At 35.2% G+C, this 20,669-nt stretch overlaps 1 protein-coding gene across 15 annotated transcripts in view; it reads right to left on the bottom strand.

Annotated features, from left to right (window-relative positions):
• Window positions 1-20,669, bottom strand: part of RGS7 (regulator of G protein signaling 7) — a 259,983-nt gene that overhangs the window by 91,291 nt on the left and 148,023 nt on the right. For all 15 annotated transcript variants that reach the window (XR_010997344.1, XR_010997345.1, XR_010997347.1 and 12 more), the window contains one exon: window positions 8,520-8,570. Coding sequence is in view for 12 of the 15 variants with exons in the window: in XM_068184951.1 (XP_068041052.1) it covers window positions 8,520-8,570 (51 nt within the window). In the remaining 3 variants the exon portion in view is untranslated. The remainder of the gene's footprint in view (window positions 1-8,519; window positions 8,571-20,669) is intronic.

Below are 20,669 nucleotides of genomic sequence, written 5' to 3'. Positions count from 1 at the left end.
TACACTAAATAGTGTAATATTACACTGAAATAATAATATTACACTGAAGGGGAGGTAACCACAGTAACTGTGTTTAGTAGGTCCTGGACTGTTCAGGATAATCCTAAATTACCTACGGAAGGGTGTGAATTATGAAATTACATCAGGTATAAAATTTGCTGAAAGTATAACATTACTGAGATCAGCAAAAAGTGACTTGTGAGGAGATCATGTAAAACTACATGGTACTGATTCATTAAACAATAAAATAGCAGTTGAAACTGGATTTTGATAAATGCTAAACATTTTAGATATGAACCTTGCCAATTGTATATGCCCAGTAAGTGGCTGCTAGGTAACTGCTGCTGCTGCTCAAGAAAAACTAGAGGTGTTTTTCTGAGCCTTCATTGCAAGAAAGACTTTGAGGTGCTGGAGTGTGTTCAGAGAAAAGCAACAGAGCTGTAGAAGGGTCTGGAGCACAAGTCCTGTAAGGAGCAGCTGAGGGAGCTGGAGGTGTTAAGCCTGGAGAAAAGGAGTCTTAGGGTGACCTTATCACTCTGTCCAACTGCCTGAAAGGTGGTTGTAGTCAGGTGGGGGTCAGCTTCTTCTTCCAAGTAACAAGCAATTGGATAAGCATATGATCTCAAGTTGCACAAGGGGTGATTTTGACTGGAAACATTTGTTCATAGAAAGGGTTGTCAAGCATTGGAACAGGTTGCCCAGGGAAGTATTGACACTAAATATTTTATACTTTGTGGTTCCAAGTGTTCTGAAGCCAAATGCAGTCTTACAGCTACAAAACTAGAGTTGACATGGCTCTTGTCACCCACTCTGCCACAAAAACAATTAAAACCCTGATAATTTGTGGAGTTTGAGTAGGTCACTGAATGCAACCAGTGAAATTTGAAAAAGGGACAAACATTAGAAGGAGAACACCCAAATGTAGAACACATGAATTAGATCCAACAACTAGCCATAAACAAATGAGAACCGAGGGATTCTATGCAGTAAAATTGGAGTGTGAACCATGGAGGCTAGGAGAGGAGAGGGAGAGGAGGGGAGAGGTTGAAAAAAATGAGCAAGTGCCTAGGGAATATTAATCTGTCCAAGATGAAATGGCAAGCAATGTCCTTGCACGGAAAATGTTGGACTGTCGTTGTGCCCCTGTGTGTAGAGCAGTATTTCTCTATATGTGCTACAGAAAAAACCTAAAATACTCCAAAGGTCAATTATTAACAAAATCAAGAGAAAGCCTCACACTAACCTTCCAGTCATCAAATACTACATATAACATGTAAATATCAAAACATTTTTATTTACTTGACTATAAATAGCTGCAGCAGCTGTCAGCAAGATGAAATAGGATTTCAACTGCTTTTATTCAATTAAATTGGCCAGATTTAAAATCTTACTTCCACCTACTTGCATTTTCCATTACTGTGTAACACAGTTCTTTGGCAAACAAGGAAGCAGAAATCTAATGAAGTCTCTAGACAGTTATTTAGCTGCTTTTAATTAATTATGCCAGTGTGAATTGGGAATTAGAAAATGTTCTTCCTCTTAAACCTCCAAAACTTGTATGATCACGAAGGTTCAGAAGGAGGCTGTCAAACAGTAAGAAAACCACAAAAATTCCTAGTAACTTCAGTAGAAATGAGATAAAATAATTTATTAACAAGGTTATTATAATTCAACTTATGCAATTATTTATTTATTTATTTATAAAAGTTATCAGAGTTCTCCCTAAAACAGCATACTTTTCCCTAACTTCATGGGTAAAGATTTCAATTGTGTAATTTACATTATGTCCTAATTTTTTCTGTGACAGGATGAAAGTAATTCCTTCAAATGGTGCAACAGAGCATCTGAAGCTTTTTTCCAATGAAAGTGCTGAAAATTAAAGCTTACTGATGTCTCAGCTTCTATCATCTTGATCAGGTAATAGTTTTACAAATAAATTTTTATCTCAGTAGGCTTGTTCAGACTTATTCTTGTAATCAGTATTTTGTATTCTAGTCAGTACTTTTTTTCATCCTTTTTTCTCAATAAGACTCTCAAATACCTCAGTGGAATAAAGCCCATGCTGCCCACTGAATTGTATGCTGATTGTTGGCAGGCTTCAATTTTTAAAACCTAATTGAGTATCAGATGCTGATATACTGAACACTGAAAACAATTCTGAGTATAATCTGGAGATTTTAATAATAAAGGCAATATGATTTCTTGCTAAAATAAATGTCTTTGAAGTCAGAACCATGGAATCAGGGTTCTGATTCAAGAAAAACTAAAATTTAAAAAATTCAGTTGATGCTGTGCTTTTAACCAGAGGTAAGGAATAGAGATCTGTTTTATACAGAAAATGTGTCTATCACACAAGTTATAGTTGAATCACAGAATTATAGCACTGTTTGGGTTGGAAGAGACCTTCAATTTCATCTAGCGTCAACACTGCTGAAATGGTCAGGGACACCTCTCAGTAGGTCAGCCTGTCCAAAGCTAAAAGAGATCCATTTTGAATAAATATTGTATTGACAATATAAGGCAGGTTGCTCACAGAAACAACTTTACAGAATACATGTATTTTGTCATACCAATACCTAGCACAATCTTTTTATTTTTACAATCATTTACTTGTACAGAAAATTATGCTAGACAGCAGCAAATTCCATACTTGTCATCTTTACCCATATACTCCAAGATGGACATTTATCTCTAAATTAAACAGACAAAACTCATTTCTACTTCCCCTGTAATTCAAATGTTTATAAAATTTCTTGATTACTAGGGTGAAAAAACATAAACTATTTTCATGAAATATTGCAAAATAATACCTCCTTAAGAAACTAGCAAAGGAGGAATTTTATTTAGTCATGCTTAGCATGATGAAATTGTTGTAATAGTTTGACCTATCTGGCTATGTGAAGGAAACACTTTGTCACCAATACCATGGTAACATACTTCGCATCACGATAATGATCTCATACCAGTCACAAAATTTATATCTTCCCAATAACTGTTCTTTTTTAACCTGATGCCACACTACCAAAAAGATCAGAAGAAATGATTGCTCCATCAAAGAAAATTGAAAATGAGTACTGATGTAACCTACCACCTACCTACAAGTGAGAAAATCAAACAGCCAAACTAGGAACATATTAATCACTTTCAAGAGTGACTACATGGAAATGAGACTGTTCAAACAGTACAGGAACATTTGTAGGAAAAAAACATCTTATGACAGGTGGCTGTGCAGGTCTGTGTGCTCTTGGAAACACTCCTAACACATGCTGTCTACACAGGATAATAGATTATACTAATCTGGAAGAAGCTTCAGTGCAAAAAACGTGAAATCCATTAAATCTGATATATCCTACCACAACTGAATTAAAGACATTACACTTCTGTTCACCATTTAGAAAATCTCTCTAAAGGCTTTGGGCAAATAAAACACCCTCTTCACATGAGCTGGAAGTGGAGTGGCCACTCAGGAGTGACTAGAAGCCCACTGATTGCCACACACAGGTGCTACACCCCCTATGCTGCTTATAATTATAGGAAACCTGACCCATACATTTTTTGCATGAGTATCACAATGGTAGTATTATTGGTAATAAAGGAGTGTCTGTAAATTCTGACATTTTCCATTCTCAAACAATTTTGTTCTACTTTCTTTTCGTGCATCTGAGATTAAAGTCATTATTCCACTGAAATTTTACAGGATCTGACAAGCTTAGATCAAATTCACCCAGTAGAAGAAAGTTGGGAAGTTAGTTACACTAGAATTGATGAAGGTTCATGAGGTTTGCTATGGAACAAAATGTTCCTGAATTTCTATCAGACATATGAAAAATGAGAGTTTCTGATGTCCCTGGGTTCCCACTATAAGGAGTATGGTATGTGTGCAGGCAGTATAAATTACTTTTATTGGGGGTTTGTGTTGTTGGTGGGGTTTTTTTTGTTTTTTTTTTTTTTTTTAAGTCAAGATAATAAAAAGGGAGCATTCTACTCTTGCTCCACTTCCACAGGTTTTGATTAGTGCAAAGACTGCAAAGATAAACATGACCTTTCCATTCCCTTATTTATTCCTTCTCATAGGAGATTCTTTTCTCTGTTAGCAATCGCTGGAAGTACCTCCCCTTTGCTTGCAGTTCTCTGGTGCTGCTTCCCAAATGGCAATTGTTTAGAACATCTTGTCTGGCTCCTGCTCTTTGCTGGTACCTTTCTGCATATAACTGGGGAAAGGGCAAAATTGAGAACTGAACAATTTTCCAAGTAAACTTTCATAAACTCAAATAAAAGCCCTACCATTTTTCTTCTAACTCTTTCAAACAAGTACTGTGTATTATCAAAGTCATTATTAGTACACCAGCTGCTGGAGAGAGACTTTACTAAAGATGAAAAACGAAGAAACGTAAACAGATGTTTTGCTACTGAGCCCTCCCTTTTTATTGCACTGGATCAGTGACCATAGTTCACATGGATGCTAATGGGCATCTAGTTAGAAATTAGTTACAATAGTTACATGAAAAAACTATAAATGGTGAGAACTGAAACTGAAAAATCACAGGAGGGCATAAAAATCAAGGTAGTGTTTTTTCATAACTATAAAACGTAGATGTAGTTATATATATTTTTGACTTCAGTGCAATTCCTGATGTCCAAGAGCAGTAGCAAACTGCTTCAACAGGCTGCCTAAATGAGCTGGAGCAAAGTAATGTGAATGCAGAGGTTGAGCATTCTAGGGCGGCTGCAGTGTATCTGCTGAAGCAACCATTCGATAAAGTGCCTCCAGCCAAATTCAGCTGGTTTGTAGCTATGACAAAATTAAATAAGTAACACTCAGGAATGAAGGTACTTTAAAGGAACACGAGGATTATGTCTAAATATATTATCTACTCTTAAAGGCATTTTCTGAGACATCTAGATGAAAATTATTCATGGAATGACTTGAAGATGAAATTAGTGTTTGTGAATAACACTATTTCCGTGCGAAAAGACTGGAAAACTCATACTGTTCCTTCTCCTTTAGGAGACAACAGCATGATTTACTATTAGGACGTTGAATATCAGGGAATAGAGAAATCAAGTGTTTGCTGAAAAGGCCATTGAAGAAATCAGCGCAAGAACCAAGTACAGGACAGAACTCTTGGGAATTTGAGCTGATACCTTTAAATCAGTTCATTTACCCTTTTTTTTCTATTTTTCCCACTAAGAATTAAAGGAATTTCAGTATCTGATGTGGTCAGTCTGGTGCATTTCACGTCATTAATGGCCACTTTAAAAAAGAAAAACACAATGTAGAAAAACAGAGTAGATTTTCCACATTAAGAGTAATTGGCAACATCAGTGAAGCATCAGCACTTACCCTGTAATGGTCAATTCAACAACACATGTCTAAGTGCCAAACCACAAGCCCTTAAGATTCTGTAAACTCAGTTAATTGCTTCGTTTCGGGTTGAGATCATGCTTATATTTATGCCTGAATAAAACTTCCCCATTAAAAATAACTTGGACAATTTCTGTTCCTTAAAATTTTACAGATGAATTGTAGGCTGAAGCACAAACATTTTTTAAGTACATATTGAATAACAAACAATGTAACAGCAACTGTACATTGCATTGTGCACAGCTATTCTGGGCACAAGCTCCGCTACACTGAAATAACTTCAAATCTGCTACAAATTAGCAGAATCCACCTATCATCTCCAGTTTATTTTCTTGATGGAGATCTACTGCAGCAAGCCAAAATTTTTCAAATATTCTACTGAATATTATTTTCCATTTATTAAAATTTGCATGGTTTTATTGACAGGCAGTTTATAAGTTCCAACTTGTTACTACTTTTTACTAAATTTCTGTTTCCAGGTGAAAGCTTTACACTTATTAACACACTGAAGCAAATGTTGCTGTCAAGCCTTCTTCTGCCATATGTTCTCCCACTATCCATAATGTTTTCTACTTCATTCCCACTTAAATGGCATAGGAGTTGTATTCCCTTTGCAAAACAAAGGAAAAATTGCATTTCAAAGTATTACTTTTATATATATAAAGTGTGGTAGCATCACTTTCTTCTTACTAGTTCTGTGTTTTATTAAAGAACAAGTTGACTGTAAGAGTTAGATGTTTTCACCATGGAGAACAGAAGGCTCAGGGTAGAACCTCGTCAAATTCTTCCAGTGCTTAGAGGACAGAAATTCTTTCCACGGGGAGTCACACTGAGAAGTTAAGGAACAATGAATACAAGTTGAATGGAGAGAGGTTTCATCTATTCAAATTTTTTACAGCAAGAACAAATAATCACTGGATAAGGTGGAGTTCCCATCAGTGGCAGTGTTCAGGATCAGACAGGACAGAGTGCTCAGTAATCTCACCCAGGCTTGCCTCTCCATGAAAGTTTGGACCACATGATCTTCTGATATTCCCTCTAACCTGAGGTCCCTTCTGTGAATCTCTCTACTTACCCTTAAATCACAATTTACCTGCCTCGCTTGCATGAGAAGTTGCACAGCACTAGTAGATGAGGTGTGCAAATAGTCCTTTCATTTTTCTGGACATAGTAGAAAATACTCTTAAAATATGCACTCCAATATATTTTATGTTGTTCTTCCAGGTATGTGGCTGGTATCAGAGTTATACAGACATGACAATTTGCAGTGCAAACTAAGGCATTTATTATTTCTGCATGACAAAACTGCATAGCTTCAAAAGTGATTTGTAACAGGACCCTACAGGGTAGGTTTAAAAGACTACTGAGTTAAACCCCAACACACAGGCATAAAGTGATCAGAAGACACTGGAAATCCAAATTACAGAGACAACAGATTGCAGAAATTAAGGGCTTTTCCACACGAGGTTCTAGATTGACTTGTCCAGAACTGAAATGAAAAGCAAGACACTTTTGGATTTTGAAAAAACAGAACATTTTCAAAAGTTCTGTCATGTGAAAAGCTCTTGCTCACCATCTGTCAAGTTCACTGTCATCTGGCAATTCTGAGCATTACCCAAAGGAAGCATTTAGGGCTATTTGTTTTCTGAAGATCAGAATTTAACTAGCTCCAGATAGCTGACTTTGGACTAGGACCAAAATACATTTTTGTCATTGTGGATAGTTTCTTTTCCATCCATATAATCTGAGAGGATAAAACCCAGATTCAGTTAAATTACCGTGGTGTTTTCATTACATATGTTAGTAGTTTGTGTGTTTGTTTAATTTTAATTGGATACGAACATAAGGAACCAAGAAGACATGTTTTCTGTTTAGAAGAAGCCTTTTCTATTCCAAATTTTGCAACAAGCAGGTAATCTGAAGGACAATCTGTTTCAGTATTGCAGTTCTGGTTTGACAAAAAAAGGTTAAGCTTCCATATCAAATAAACGTAGCCTAAAAATCTTTCAAACTCCTATAACGACAGATAGGTGAGTGTTTTGTAGCTGACAACTGAGAAATACAATATCACACTTAGGTCACTTGAAGCCTCCACATTATCTCCAGGAAGCAAGCACATAACACTGTACAAAGTTAGCTCAAAACGTAGTCATCTCTGTCACATAACATGTCAATATGCTGTGAACTGACTACTTTCAAATATCAAATTCTGTATTGATAGTTCTTTGTTGCTCAAGTCACAATTTTAAATACAGTGATTTTGCTTTTTGCAATGATTATATTTTGAGTTCTACTTTGACAGAAAACCACATTTTAAAAATAATGACAAAAGTGACCCCCAAAATGTAAAAAAAAAAAAAAAATACTGAAAGAAAGCAAGGAAAAAAACAATTTTTGATAATTTCTGATAATTTTTAAAGAAGGAAGATTATTTTTCCTCTAACCAAAAGAAAAAGCAAATCTCCATAGAATATTTTATTTCTACAATTCAGCATTTCCTACTAGAAATCATTCCTTTATGGAAAATTTCTGATCAGGTAACTAGATTCTTGTAAATCCTGGAAATAAATAAAAGCTAAATACAATAACCAAATTGTGTTTCCTGCTGGGCATATAAGAAACCAAGGCAGAGTTTGGAACCAAACCCTTACTTTCATGTCCCAATCCAGCTGATCAAGAAATGAACTGTTCTTCTTCATTTCACTGATTTTATTTGCATTTCATTTTCCATTTAAGATGCTATAGAGAAGTGTCCAAATTTAAGATTAGCTTTTGGTAACAGTACAAGAATGAATTTTAATAGTTCTATTTATTTTTTGTATATTGAAAAATTCTGTAAGAAAACAGCTTGTATTTAACAAACTCTTTAGCATAACACTGAGTAAATTCCTCATGCACTCAAACATATTTTCTACCAAAGAACTATCATTATCATTCTCATATTGTTTCCTGATACCTCCTGCAATAAAATTTATAATCAAAATCCTCAGATTGTTAGTAAAGGTTTCTAAGATTTTATGTCTGTTTTGCTATTGAAATTGTACTGGTCAAATGTTGTGCCTTGTCACTCCCACCACAGCAGAAAACAAAGTCAGGTTCAATAATTTTGATAAAACAAACTAGAATTTGAAGTCGAGAAAACAAGAGAAATTACCTGGGTCTTCTATTGATAAGTTCTTCGTTAACCATTGAACAATATCTGAACCTAGTAGCAAAAGAAAAGGCATTTATAGATTAGTAAATTACTATTCTTCTTATAGATTAGTAAATCACTATTCTTCAGATTCTTGAGTCAATTCATATTGTTCTTCCATGAAAGAGATCTACATTTTTTGCTCAGTCTCTCTAGGAAAAAAAAAAAAAAAAAAAAAAACCACTGGCCATTCTATTTTAGTTTCTTTTTTTAGCTTTGTTTTATCAGTGAAACATAGAAATTCTTTCTTTAGACTGAGACTTATAAAAAGTAATAGAAGTGCATTAAGTGTGCAATAGTTGTCTGGTTTTTAAAAATTACACTACCACAAAATGTACATAAAAAAACACTTTATAAATCTAAGTTCCACCCTCCCTGCACCCCTCCCCCCACCTAAAAATTAGTTCACCAGTAAAGGTAAAGTTGCCTACATATGGACTACCAGTGTATCAAATTCCACCTCATGGCTAAGCTGTTGACAAAATTAATTTTTCCCTCAGTGCTGAAGTGCTTGCCTTACCACTCCAGTCTCTCTTGCTCTCTATCCCTTCATTTATTGCATATCCTCTCCTTTGTATTTCCTGCCTTACTTTAAGGTCCCATGCTATTGCTTACCTCCTAACACCTTTGATACCAGATTTCTTCCTGCACTTCACACTGAGTATCCTTCCAACCTCACCTCGTAATTCCTAACCCATCTGCACCTCTTAGGCATGCACTTCTATCACACTTTACACTTTATGCCACAAGCTGAAGTCAGCCTTGTATTTCAGATAGAAAGCTACAGTTGAACTTCACCCACTGTGAACATGCTTTGCAAAATAAATGATGAAGCATTGCTGCAGACAGAAAAAACCCAAACCATATTCATAATTTGAGCAACTTGAAATTACCAACTCGCTTAGAGGGAAAATGGGTGAAACACTGAGGGATGTTACATGCATGTTCTTCATGTTTCATCATACTCCCAGTTCAGACAAGCAATGTAATAGAGACGTCACATATTTCCTTATAGAAAAAATATTTAAGTTGCTCATCCATTTCCCATCAAGCATAACAACAAAAATCTTTTAAAAACCCTAAATTTAAAACAATAATAAAAATCTATTCAACTTACACAAATATAAACCAAATCAAAACAATAAAATCTCTTGAATGTACTGCAATATATAACATTAGAATGTGGAGTATATTTCCCCTGTTACTCCTTAGATTCAGTTTCTTCCTGTATTTTACATACTGCATAATTTTCTTTGCTTTTCTTAAGGCAATGAAAACACTATTATAAAAAGGCATTTCAGAAAAGAAAGGAAATTCACTTCTCCTTTTAGCTTTTATTTTATTACACTTAGGGAATAGCTTTATCATGTATTTTACAAAGCCTCATTGATTATATCATAGCTTTCCATTTGTGTATACATTACAAATTTGATTATATAGCAGTAGAAATCTCTAGAGACTTAAGAAACATGTCCAGAGCAAGCATTTTTCATTGCTATGTTAAATGTCTAAATCTTGAGAGATTTTAAACTGCGGTGGCAGAGTTTCTCATAGTATTTACATGGCTCTATTCCTTAAATGAGGGAATTTACCTCTGCATGCTGTTGGAGGAATACAAAATGTTTCAGACAGCTATTCCTATCCCAAAAATATTTTATTTTTTTAAATACATTTTTAATCCTTTTTTTATACATATGAAATTTACAAGGCTGACACTGAAGGAAGAATTTTAGTTTAATATAAGATGCAACTTCATAAACCTCAATGATGCAGTTCCAAGCATAGCTATAAAAGCTATATTTTTCTGTCAGCTGACTAGAGAAGTTAGTCAGCCCTAAATATTTTCCTAAATCTTCAAAGATCTTCAAATTAGAAAAAAAATGACATTTTGAATACTGATTTTTAACTTTGTCTTCTTTCAAATCTCTCGGGTACCATATGGGAAGAAATTTTCTGTTCTTTTTATCTCACCTTTAAACGCTTTTTCCATTTTGTCTCTTTTGAAAACTTTCTTACAGTAACATGCTGTATTCCTCAGTTCTCAGCTCCTGGCATCACATTTTAGTATACATGGTCTGCATATCAGAAATTTCACCTCCATATGTTTCAGTGCCTTTTGGCTTATTATAAATAATAGTGGGAAATCAACTTTCTTGAAAACGGCACCATCTGATTATGAAAGTTTATTGATGCTCTATTCACATTATACCCTGAAACCATTGTCCTGGCACTTAAAAGCCTGGACAGAGTTAAAGCCAGCTATTGCATTCTAACACACTGATGATTTCAGAGGTATGACTTTCATGACAAATGAACAAATACCAACATCAACATTCTCCTTCTAGAGTGAAGGCTATTCAAGTAAAACAAACTTGCAAGTAATTTGTCATATGGCAAGTGAGAAATTCATCGGTTCATATTTCTTTGGGACATCTTGGGGCCAGCTCTAGTCCTAAAATAATAAAGGTATTAACTTTTAGAGCTTGCTGAGTGTTTTTGTAGCTACTAGTTTTAACATCTAATCAACATTATTGTTTCCCCTAATTATTCCTGTGCCCTTTTCTAAGGTTTATTACTTATGCAAATGTGTTTCTAAAAGTAAAACCATTAATTTCTTATCTCAGAAAAAAAAGGCAGCAAAACAGGTGAAAACAGGAAAATAACACTTCCTGTGAATGTAGCTCTGAAAAAAAACTGACCAGTAAAATTCATGACAGTTTTCATACAATTCACACCTATAGGAAATATGATTCAAGACTATAAACTTCATTATTTATAAACAAGAGCTAATACTTATACAATGAAAAATCTTTAACCTTCAAATATGATTCTGTCTTATCACCAGAAATCTAGCAAAAAGACAAGCTAGTCAGATTATATAAATTTCATGGAAGTCACTACCTTGGTACTGGACTCAATTGAAAAGGAAAATTTCACAATCCAAAAGAGAAAATGTTTTCTGTGTCAGATACTCAGTTTCTGTATACTGTTTAATATGTGATATCAGACCCAGCTATAACATTGTCAAAGCAGATTTTCAAGTTCTCCAGATCTCCCTGCCTCACTTCCAGCAGGCAGACACGTTGGCTATTAGATCTGCAAGGTGCAGAATGCGGAAGACTTCAAACTGCTGACTGAATTTTGAAATCCTAGGAAAACCTTCAGTTGTCATGCCAATTTCTAAAGCAAATAAAATTGGACAAGGCAAAGCAATAATTTTTATTAATATCTTAAAGCTAACAAAAGCAGAAAACATTTGAAAAAAGGGTGTTTTTTAGATACAGCACCTGAAAGCCAAGAGTGAGACTCTTTAAATGCCAGCACCTATCCTGATAAAGTCAATAAAATTCACAAGATCTTACTCAAGTCCAAAAAAAGACATACTTTAATCTTTAAAGAAATAGGCAAAAACACATCTGTATTCATATACAAGTGAAAAAGATTTAGTAATTTTCTTTGTGAAATGTACTTGCTGAAGATTCCACAAGTGATTAATTTACATGAAATGGCCCAAAAATAGCAGCTGCTGAGGCTGTCACAGCATCCTAAAATATTTTTGAGGAAAGCATGCTCTCTGAACTCTGCAATAGTAATTTCCAAGTCAAATTCATAAAGGCCAGGGCAATGCTAAGGTTACCTTTCAGAGAAAATCACCTATTCTAAACAAGTCCTTACAGCATACATTTTCAAAAAGTGATGGTTCTGACCTATAGAAACTTTCACAGAAATTAGAAATCAAACTTTTGCTATGCATAGATGCAATGAGCCATATAGGCCTTGATCTGACAGAAAAAGATAGGACAGTAGTACTGCAAAAGAAAAGCAAAATTCAAAATGCTCTATCTTTTTCAAAATTCAAAAACATATCTACTGGAAGAAGAGACAGCTGCAAGAAAGTACCAAGAGACCACTGAGACCAAGAGAGTACCAAGAAAGACCACCAAGAGAGACCAAGAAAGTACCAAGAGACCACTGAGAAACTTAATTCAATTATTTCTTACTTCACAAAGACACGGGTTCAACCTTGCAAAGAACATAGTCTTTTGTTGATGATATCTTGGTTTAGTAACTGAAACCTATTCTTTTTACTTTTAGACCTCAGAATATTTGCAGATAATTAAGAGGGAAAGCAACACAGGAAGATCCCCTGCATCGCTGACACCAAGAGAGAGGGTTTTGCTGTCAACACTCAAGGCTTTTGCCATCTGAGCTCTGAAGAGCAACATAACCATGATGGTTATGTTTGCCCAGCACTGTGAAATCTGGGCAGCTGGGCCTGTTTGGTGCTGAGAGGCAGGAGTAGATCATTCAGGTGCTCCCTCAAGGGAGCCTCGCAGTTGGCTGGCTCAGCTTCAGTGCTTCACCACCACCTAGCCTTGAGAACCTGGAGAATTTTTAGCAGGGCAGCTCACAGTACAGAAAACTTAATAAACATTACTCTAGAAAATATCACTATCTAAATTTAAGACAATACTACTACTAAATTAGCAAGGAAACAGTACTGTATTTCCATTATTTCTCTTGATTTTTTTATATTGAGAGAGGAGGATATTGGGTCATTATAACTTTCATCTTCAACACCATCATTTTGAGGAAATTAAGAGACAGGAAATTAAGAGACATTGGAAACACAGAAAGTGCATTAGATGAGCAGGGAGATTGTAAAAGCCAGTGGTCTCTCAGGCATTCAGCACTGTTTTCAAACAAAAATTGCTGTCTAATGGAGAGGAGGACTCTGCAAGAAAGGCCTTTCACTGGTGAATGGGACAAAAATTATCTGTATTCTCCCTGAAGTTTTCACAATCACAAACCATAGCATATATTGCCACAGTTATAGCAGCATGGATATTTTAACATTTCTTTATCTAAGAAGCACAATTTGTGTATAAATTCTTCATGCATATATCTGGAATAAATCAAGTTACAGGCAGAATATAGTTACTGGCAGAGAGAAGAAAAACAATGGCTATATTATATTTGGCCTGAAGTATGGAAAAATACATTATTATCCAGTACCTGATTATTCAGATTAATTTTTCCCTACGTCTATTACAGCTGAGCAAAGAGAGGCTTTGCATCACTTGATTGCAGTGTCCACAGAAAGGTGAAAGAAGGATGTGGAGACTCTTCTCTGAGACTGGGGTTGCAGAAGTGCCTGAAGGATCATATATCCTAAATAAATTCTTTCCACCCTATATTTTTAGTTAATAGGTTTTTCTTTCAATTCTGTATTCTTTTGAATTAATGTGAGAGAGATTTATAGATTCAACTTGGTAGAATTTTTTATCATGAGTGGCAACGGAGCTGACATCATTAATTTGAATACCCTGCTGATTGCACTTTACATATTTAACTTTCTGACCTTTACTAATTAAGTGGGTTGATTTTTTTTTTTTTAATCATTGATCAGAGTGCAATTTGATTAAGGAAAGTATTTACATCTCAACTTTCACACACATTTCTGCCATTTGTTTTTTTTTTTTTTAGAATTGCTGATGAAAATAGATGCAAAAGCTTACTCGTTTGATCTATTATAATTGAGGGTGGACCACACATTTGTTTGAGTTATGTTAAGGAAGACTGTACCACGGTGGAGATTTTAAAATGTCATCTGAATAATACTAAGAGTAGAAAGAATATGACATATTTTAATGAAACTACTCAAGCACAAAATAATTGCAGTTTTCTAGTTTTAAAAAACATAAGCTGAAATATACTTTTTTCCAAAGTGAAGGTAGACACTGGAATTTGCAGAAATAGAGCCCTCAAATGAATCATCCTACTGCTTTTGAGTTGGAATCTTTCACTCTAGCAGTACACAGTGCTCAGAAATACTCAAGCCTAGAAGAGTAGAAAGGATCCATAATTCTGGCTAGCCTAACTTTGTGAAGAACAACATGTTGCTTGATACTGTTACGACTTTCTGCTTTAGACAGGAAAATTCATCTACATTCATACTGTGAAAGAGCTAACAAAGAATGCAAAAATCTCTTCCATTTCCATACCAATGTGAAATAAATCAGTGGTGCTGACCAATAAATTTCAGCAATGTAAACCCTGGAGTCACACTCTGTCTCATAACCAAGCTTCAGAGCAGAAATCTGGTTTATAAACACTAAAAGGATAATTAAATACAACTGTGTATCTGCGCCACTCATTACTCTAAAAGTGGCAATCCACAAAGGTCCCTCTGTCCTCCAGCAAAAGGGATTGCTGCTTCATTCCAGCAGTGTTTATCTCTAAAGTTTCCCAAAAGACATCCTATACTTAGATCTCTTCCACAGCCACAAATGACCATTTTACAAATGACACTAGCTGTGCAAAATTGGCAATATGCCAGTAACCACTGATGAAACCCTTGTAATCCCAAGGCTCTTATCCCAAGCACTACAGTTCAGCATCTTGCTGAAGAACATTGCTCCACATGAAACGCTTGCAAGACAAGAGTGATGCTGTTTAGAAAAACTAAGTTGGATGAAAGCCCTGTACAGCCTGTCTACTGCAAAGGAAATTTTATGCTTTTCTTCAAAATTATGTAAAGCTTCATGATCTTGATGAACAATAATAGAGTATCAGTGCGCACATATGTAAAATCTTAAAAACTTTCTCTATGTAAAAAATATTTGTGGGGGAAAAAGCCCATAAAATATAAGTTAAAAACACCATAAAAATGCCCTGAAGAAATTTCATTTATGAGAAATCCTTGCCTCCAAATAAAAAAAAACAAAAACAAACCAACCAGAGCCAGAAAAAAAAAGCACACTTCATTTTTAACTACTGTATGCTTTCTTCAAGCAAAACTTCCAAAAACTGAAATAAACAAGGAGGCTAGTATACTTATCAGTGAAACATACTTGATTTCCTGTCCATCAGAAATCTTAAATGATACTAAAAGAAGATAAGAAGATAAGTGATTTCCAACTTTTCTCATCATGATGCCCCTTCCTTTTTCTCTCAATCAATTCCTCTCTTTATCTTTCAAAAAACCTGCAGACACACTTAGATACTCCTACAAGCAAAACAGCCAAGATTTCAGCTACTCATCATGCTTTTCATCTACCATGACCTTTGGGAACACAAGCTAAATCACATCCTCCAAAATAGTTCTGGATCCAATGCCAAGTGGAGGGCAGGAAGCCTTCAAACACCAAGCATAAGGATGTCCATGCTCTTCCCAGCCACCAGTGTGTACTGTGTAAATCAACAGGCAATGAGGCTGTTCTGCAATATCAATGCCCCACCTCGTAGGTGAGTACCTAGTCACCAGCTTAAAGCACATTTTTTTCTTTCTCAATAGTGATGTAATTTCTTCTTGAAAGTAATGAGAAACTCCACATGGAAGTCTCTACTGTCTGCTAATTACATTCTCTAAATCATGAGGCAGCTCAGACACAAGCAGTTTCAGGCCTTTGAAGTTGAGTGTCTCCACCTCAGTTTTTAGACATTCTGGTTGTGGCCCCTTTTAATTCCTTTTGCTGGAGCTGTAGCTCTTTTGTGTTAAATAGCTTGGGAGATGAGAAGAAAAAATAAATTATTTACAGCCCTGCAGGACACCCATGTGGGAAGTTGAGCACCTGGAGTCCCCCACCTCCTGCTGTGCAGTCTGGTTAATGGGAAGTAGAACAGCATTGGCAAGTGTATCCTGGTGGAGAACACTGCAGGGTATGAATGTAAGAGCAGTCACCCTCAAGAAAAACTGAGAAGGAAATGAATATGTGACTCCTATGCCAAGTTTGAACTCCCATTCCTGAAGTAACACATAAAAGTGCAATAGTAACATCACTTTTGTCTAACTATCTTGAACTCTCACTCTGAAAAGTTCATCCCAGATTATTTCAGGAAAACTGACAATGTATTCTTATGAGAAAAATTTGCTACTTGCCATAAATAGTTCATCTAGCCTTGTTTTTTTATCTACTGGATATTTTACTGTGTCGTGCTGACAACTTTGTATATAGAAAAGAGGTAGATTGATAAGTGTATGTTCTTTCTCTCATACACATATCAGTAAGTGCTTGCACATTGCACTTTGATAATCTTCACAGCACAGTAAAAGCTGCTGGAGTTTCTCTCTACCACAATAAACTCTTTTGCTTTCTTATTTTTTTATATCAGCAGTTTGAAAATTAAGTGTAAAACCAAAAATCCTTTAGGTTCAGCAAAAAAGCTTTGTGAAACTCTTGACCGTGCTTCAAGCAATTATGTGTTTTTTTCATATTTCCACATTAATATTTCTAAGAAATACAATATTTTCCTTCAGAAATGCTTCTTCTAACTCTTGTTATACTGGCCCCCAAAAGACACCCACACACAGATGGCAATGAAAGGATGTGAGAAGCAATGTAATTTCTGCTAGACACTTTTAACATTCGTGGAGGATTTTCACAGGGGAAAATCCTCAAGTCCTAATTCAGGGGAAATGGGAATAAATATGTACATTATATTAGACTTGATCTGGGATTTTGAGTCCAGGAAGAAAGTCAGTGGGGACACAGTGACTTGCAGTTTTAACATCTGCCCTGCAACAATGTCAATGTACTTTCTCTCAAAGTGTTCTTACACAATAATAGTTAATTTATACAGTTGGTTTGAAAATGGGTTTTTCCACTGTTGCTATTTCAAAACACTCTTCCAGTGACTCATTCTTTTACTATTCTCTTCACTTAAGACTCTCAAAACTGATGTCCAAAAAAAAAACCCCTTTGATTAGTGTCGATTTCCTAACCCAATCTAATTTAGTTATTTTGACGAAAAAGACACCTTTTAGAGAGATTTAGTGATGTTTAGTACAACAGCATGATGTGATGCTCTGCAGAAGCTCCTGAACCACAAGTTTCCCAAGAATCTGATCATTACCCAGCCATTCTCACACATATAGATATGACTCCAGCAGGAAGCTTCTTCTCAATTAAAAAAAATCCACAATAAAGCAGTTGCACAAAATATGTATCTTCAGAGATACAATCCATTGTAGGGACACAGGCTATAAAAGAAAGTCTGAAAACATGAATTTCACATCAAAATGCCAAGAAATTGCTGAATAAAAAAAATTTGTTTGGCCAAAGTAGTCATCTGGGAGTTTTGGTTCTTTATTCCCATTGTTCCTCAGCCTGTAGCACAGATCATCTATTTTTCAACTAGTACTAATAAATACAAAGTATAAAATACAAGAAAGTTTGCTGAAGTTGAGTAGAAACCTTCAACCTTAATCCGAATATTCAAGTGTTACACCAGAAATGTCACTGACTGACCAAAACTTTGCTCAGGGCTTCTTTTTTTTTCTATTTGAAACATGAAATGTTTTCATATTCAATAGACCACAGAAAGTTAAAATTAATTTCTATTCTTGATTAATCTGTGCTGTGTGTTTTCGTGGTATTTCCCCCAGATCCATTATTATTTTAATACTGATATGTCTCAGAGTTTACACTTCAAAATCTGCTGCAGAGCTACATTTTCAAAAGGGAAAGAAAATTAAGTTATTCAGATTTTAAGTACCTATATTTTTGAGCATTATTATGACTGAAAATCTAATCCCATTCAGTTTTTATCAAACTAAGGGAATGTTTCAAGACTTTAGTATGCTCAGTTGCTTGGCATAACAAAAATCACTTACATTATATGGTATGGAATGAACTGTGTTAGAAATAAAAATTACTTTGCTCCAACTCAATACTTCCACCAAATTCAGCAAATTTTTCATTTGCAGTCTTTCATCACTAGTCAAAGATTATGAATTAATTTTTTCTAAATGCTGATAATTGTGCTACACAACTATCTGAAGCAGATATTACTAGATCTGTTCTCAAAGACATAAAAATCTTATAGTTCTTTTCATGGTAGTTCTTTACATATGCACCTCAAGAACCCTGTCACAAAAAAGGTAAAATTTATTAGGTCTTGAAGAAAATTCCCAATTATTCATTGAAATATAAGTTCTGCTGACAATTGAAATTCTCTAACATGATTTATCCATCAATGGAGATTTACCAAAAGTTGAGATAGACAATAACTACTATTTTAATATGCAATCAGCAGCTCCTGGGTTTAAAATAAACTTAATCATATCATCCACAATAAGTAATATATTTCTATCTGAAATTGAAAATTGAAGTATTGTATATGCTCAATGGTATATACTAATATATGTGAGTACACATGCCAGTCATTTTATGTATTGTGCCCCCATGCATCACCAAGAACTTAGCAAACCAAGAAGTAAAACTTGGAGAAAATAAATCCCCCTATGTTTCAGTCTATGATGTTCATTCCCTTGCTGTTGTGTTTCCCAAGGGACGTTCACATCAGCATTTGTAAGACAGCCCTGTAGCTAGTATTGGCTTTTTCTCTACAACATTTTTATAGGAATTCAAAAGCCACCATTCTGCTTTGGCAAGTAATGTGGTACCACATTAATCAAATACATTTTTGAAGCAAAGTACTTTGCTTTTCCATCAGTATCAGGCAATGTTCATAGAGCCATCACTAATGTCTCCATTTTAGGAATGTCTCTTGGAGCCTGGACAAAGAAACAAAAACCTTCTGTTTTCTCCCATCCCTTCCCTCACATTTATTACATCCAGAGCAACCATTTAATAACACTAATCCATGACTTCATGGGAACCATTTGTAAGTTTATGTGGAAAAGCTGGAGAGAGTAATTTTCCACCATCCATTATCAAGTAGAAGAATTGATTAAAAAAAAACATTATTCTGAACAATCCTGGACCACTAACCCAAGATGTAACCTTTGGTATTTATTCCTTCAGTAAAGAAAATAGTTCCTCACACTGTGCTGCAGATTCTGGGGGCTTGAGAACAGAGAACCATTTTGAAAAGATCAACCTGTAAGTATTAGTGCAATAAACAAAAGTGCATGTCCTGGACTATGGAGTCTACTCTTCAGGTTATTTTAATGAACATTTCAATGTTTAATTTCTTTAGATGAAGCAGCTGAAAACTGATGCTGTCTTACTGTGAACATAGGATGGGTCTTCTATAACTTAGACTTGTGAGTACTTAAGCTCTTTGGAAAGATAAGACTATAGTTCATTATTTTTCTTCCTTCTTCACAAAATGCAGAAAAAAAAATAGGTGCATAACGTTGCCTAGGAGTATGCAGTGACGTGAATACTACTTTTAGCACCTGTTGCGTCTTTGCTGTTTACATTGTCAGAGTAAGAATAAATAGTATCAAGTTGTAAAATCACCCTTGGTGAGGGAACATGTATATACAACCATTCAGCTACCTATCCAAACCTGGCCCCCTTCCCATACTCTGTACAAAGAATTTATTTGACTTTTGGTTTCTCCATGTAATTTTTGAGGACTTGTACATATTTTATGTAAAATTGTTGAAAAAATGGCCACTATTTCTTCCTTAACCACTAACTGCAGACTCAGAAACAGATGATGTATATTCTCTGGGGAAAATAAAGGCAGGATCCGTAAAGATGTATAAAGCAAATAGATATCCAGTACTAGGATTACTGTTCACTAGTGGAAGACAAAAGTAAACACAATTCTTGTGTTGAGGGCCTGGAGACAATAAACATTTGTCAGTCAGCTAAGGAATTGTGACGTCTACATGAAATACGGTTCCAAGGTTGGGAGGGAGGGGGTAAGAAGACATTTGGGAAAAATACATTCTTGCTCAATCTTCTTACATTCTTAAAAGAGCTAAAATGAATTCAACAACAGATTACAAAAGAAAACTGGCTGCACTCCCCTGCAACAAGGAAAAAAAAACAACAAACCCAAATATTTAAAAATTTAAAGTATTTTTTAATAGGTAAACATACCCTGTTCAATCTGATACCAGCAATTAATATGATTCTCCTACTACCTTACTGTCAGATAAGAAATCAGGGAAAGCAGGAAAGGGTGCTTGCGCTTGGACTAGCAAAAAGGCTGATTATGGCAGCTTGATAGCCTGAGAACAGAACCAAACTCCTCTCAAATCAAAAGGGAAAGGGAGTAGAGGTAATTTTACTGGTGGGTGTTTTTCTTGATGCAAAACAGGATGGATATAAGTCACGTAGAAGGGAAGTCTTAAGTAGCTTATCCCCTTCAAATTTCAGCTTCACTTTGAATGAAGCAGGTTTATACTTA

Source organism: Anomalospiza imberbis, chromosome 3 (genome assembly GCF_031753505.1).
Source record: "Anomalospiza imberbis isolate Cuckoo-Finch-1a 21T00152 chromosome 3, ASM3175350v1, whole genome shotgun sequence".
In the NCBI taxonomy this organism is placed as follows: Eukaryota; Metazoa; Chordata; class Aves; order Passeriformes; family Viduidae; genus Anomalospiza; species Anomalospiza imberbis.
The sequence above is the reverse complement of the archived record's forward strand: the minus strand, read 5'-3'. Positions and strand labels throughout refer to the sequence as shown.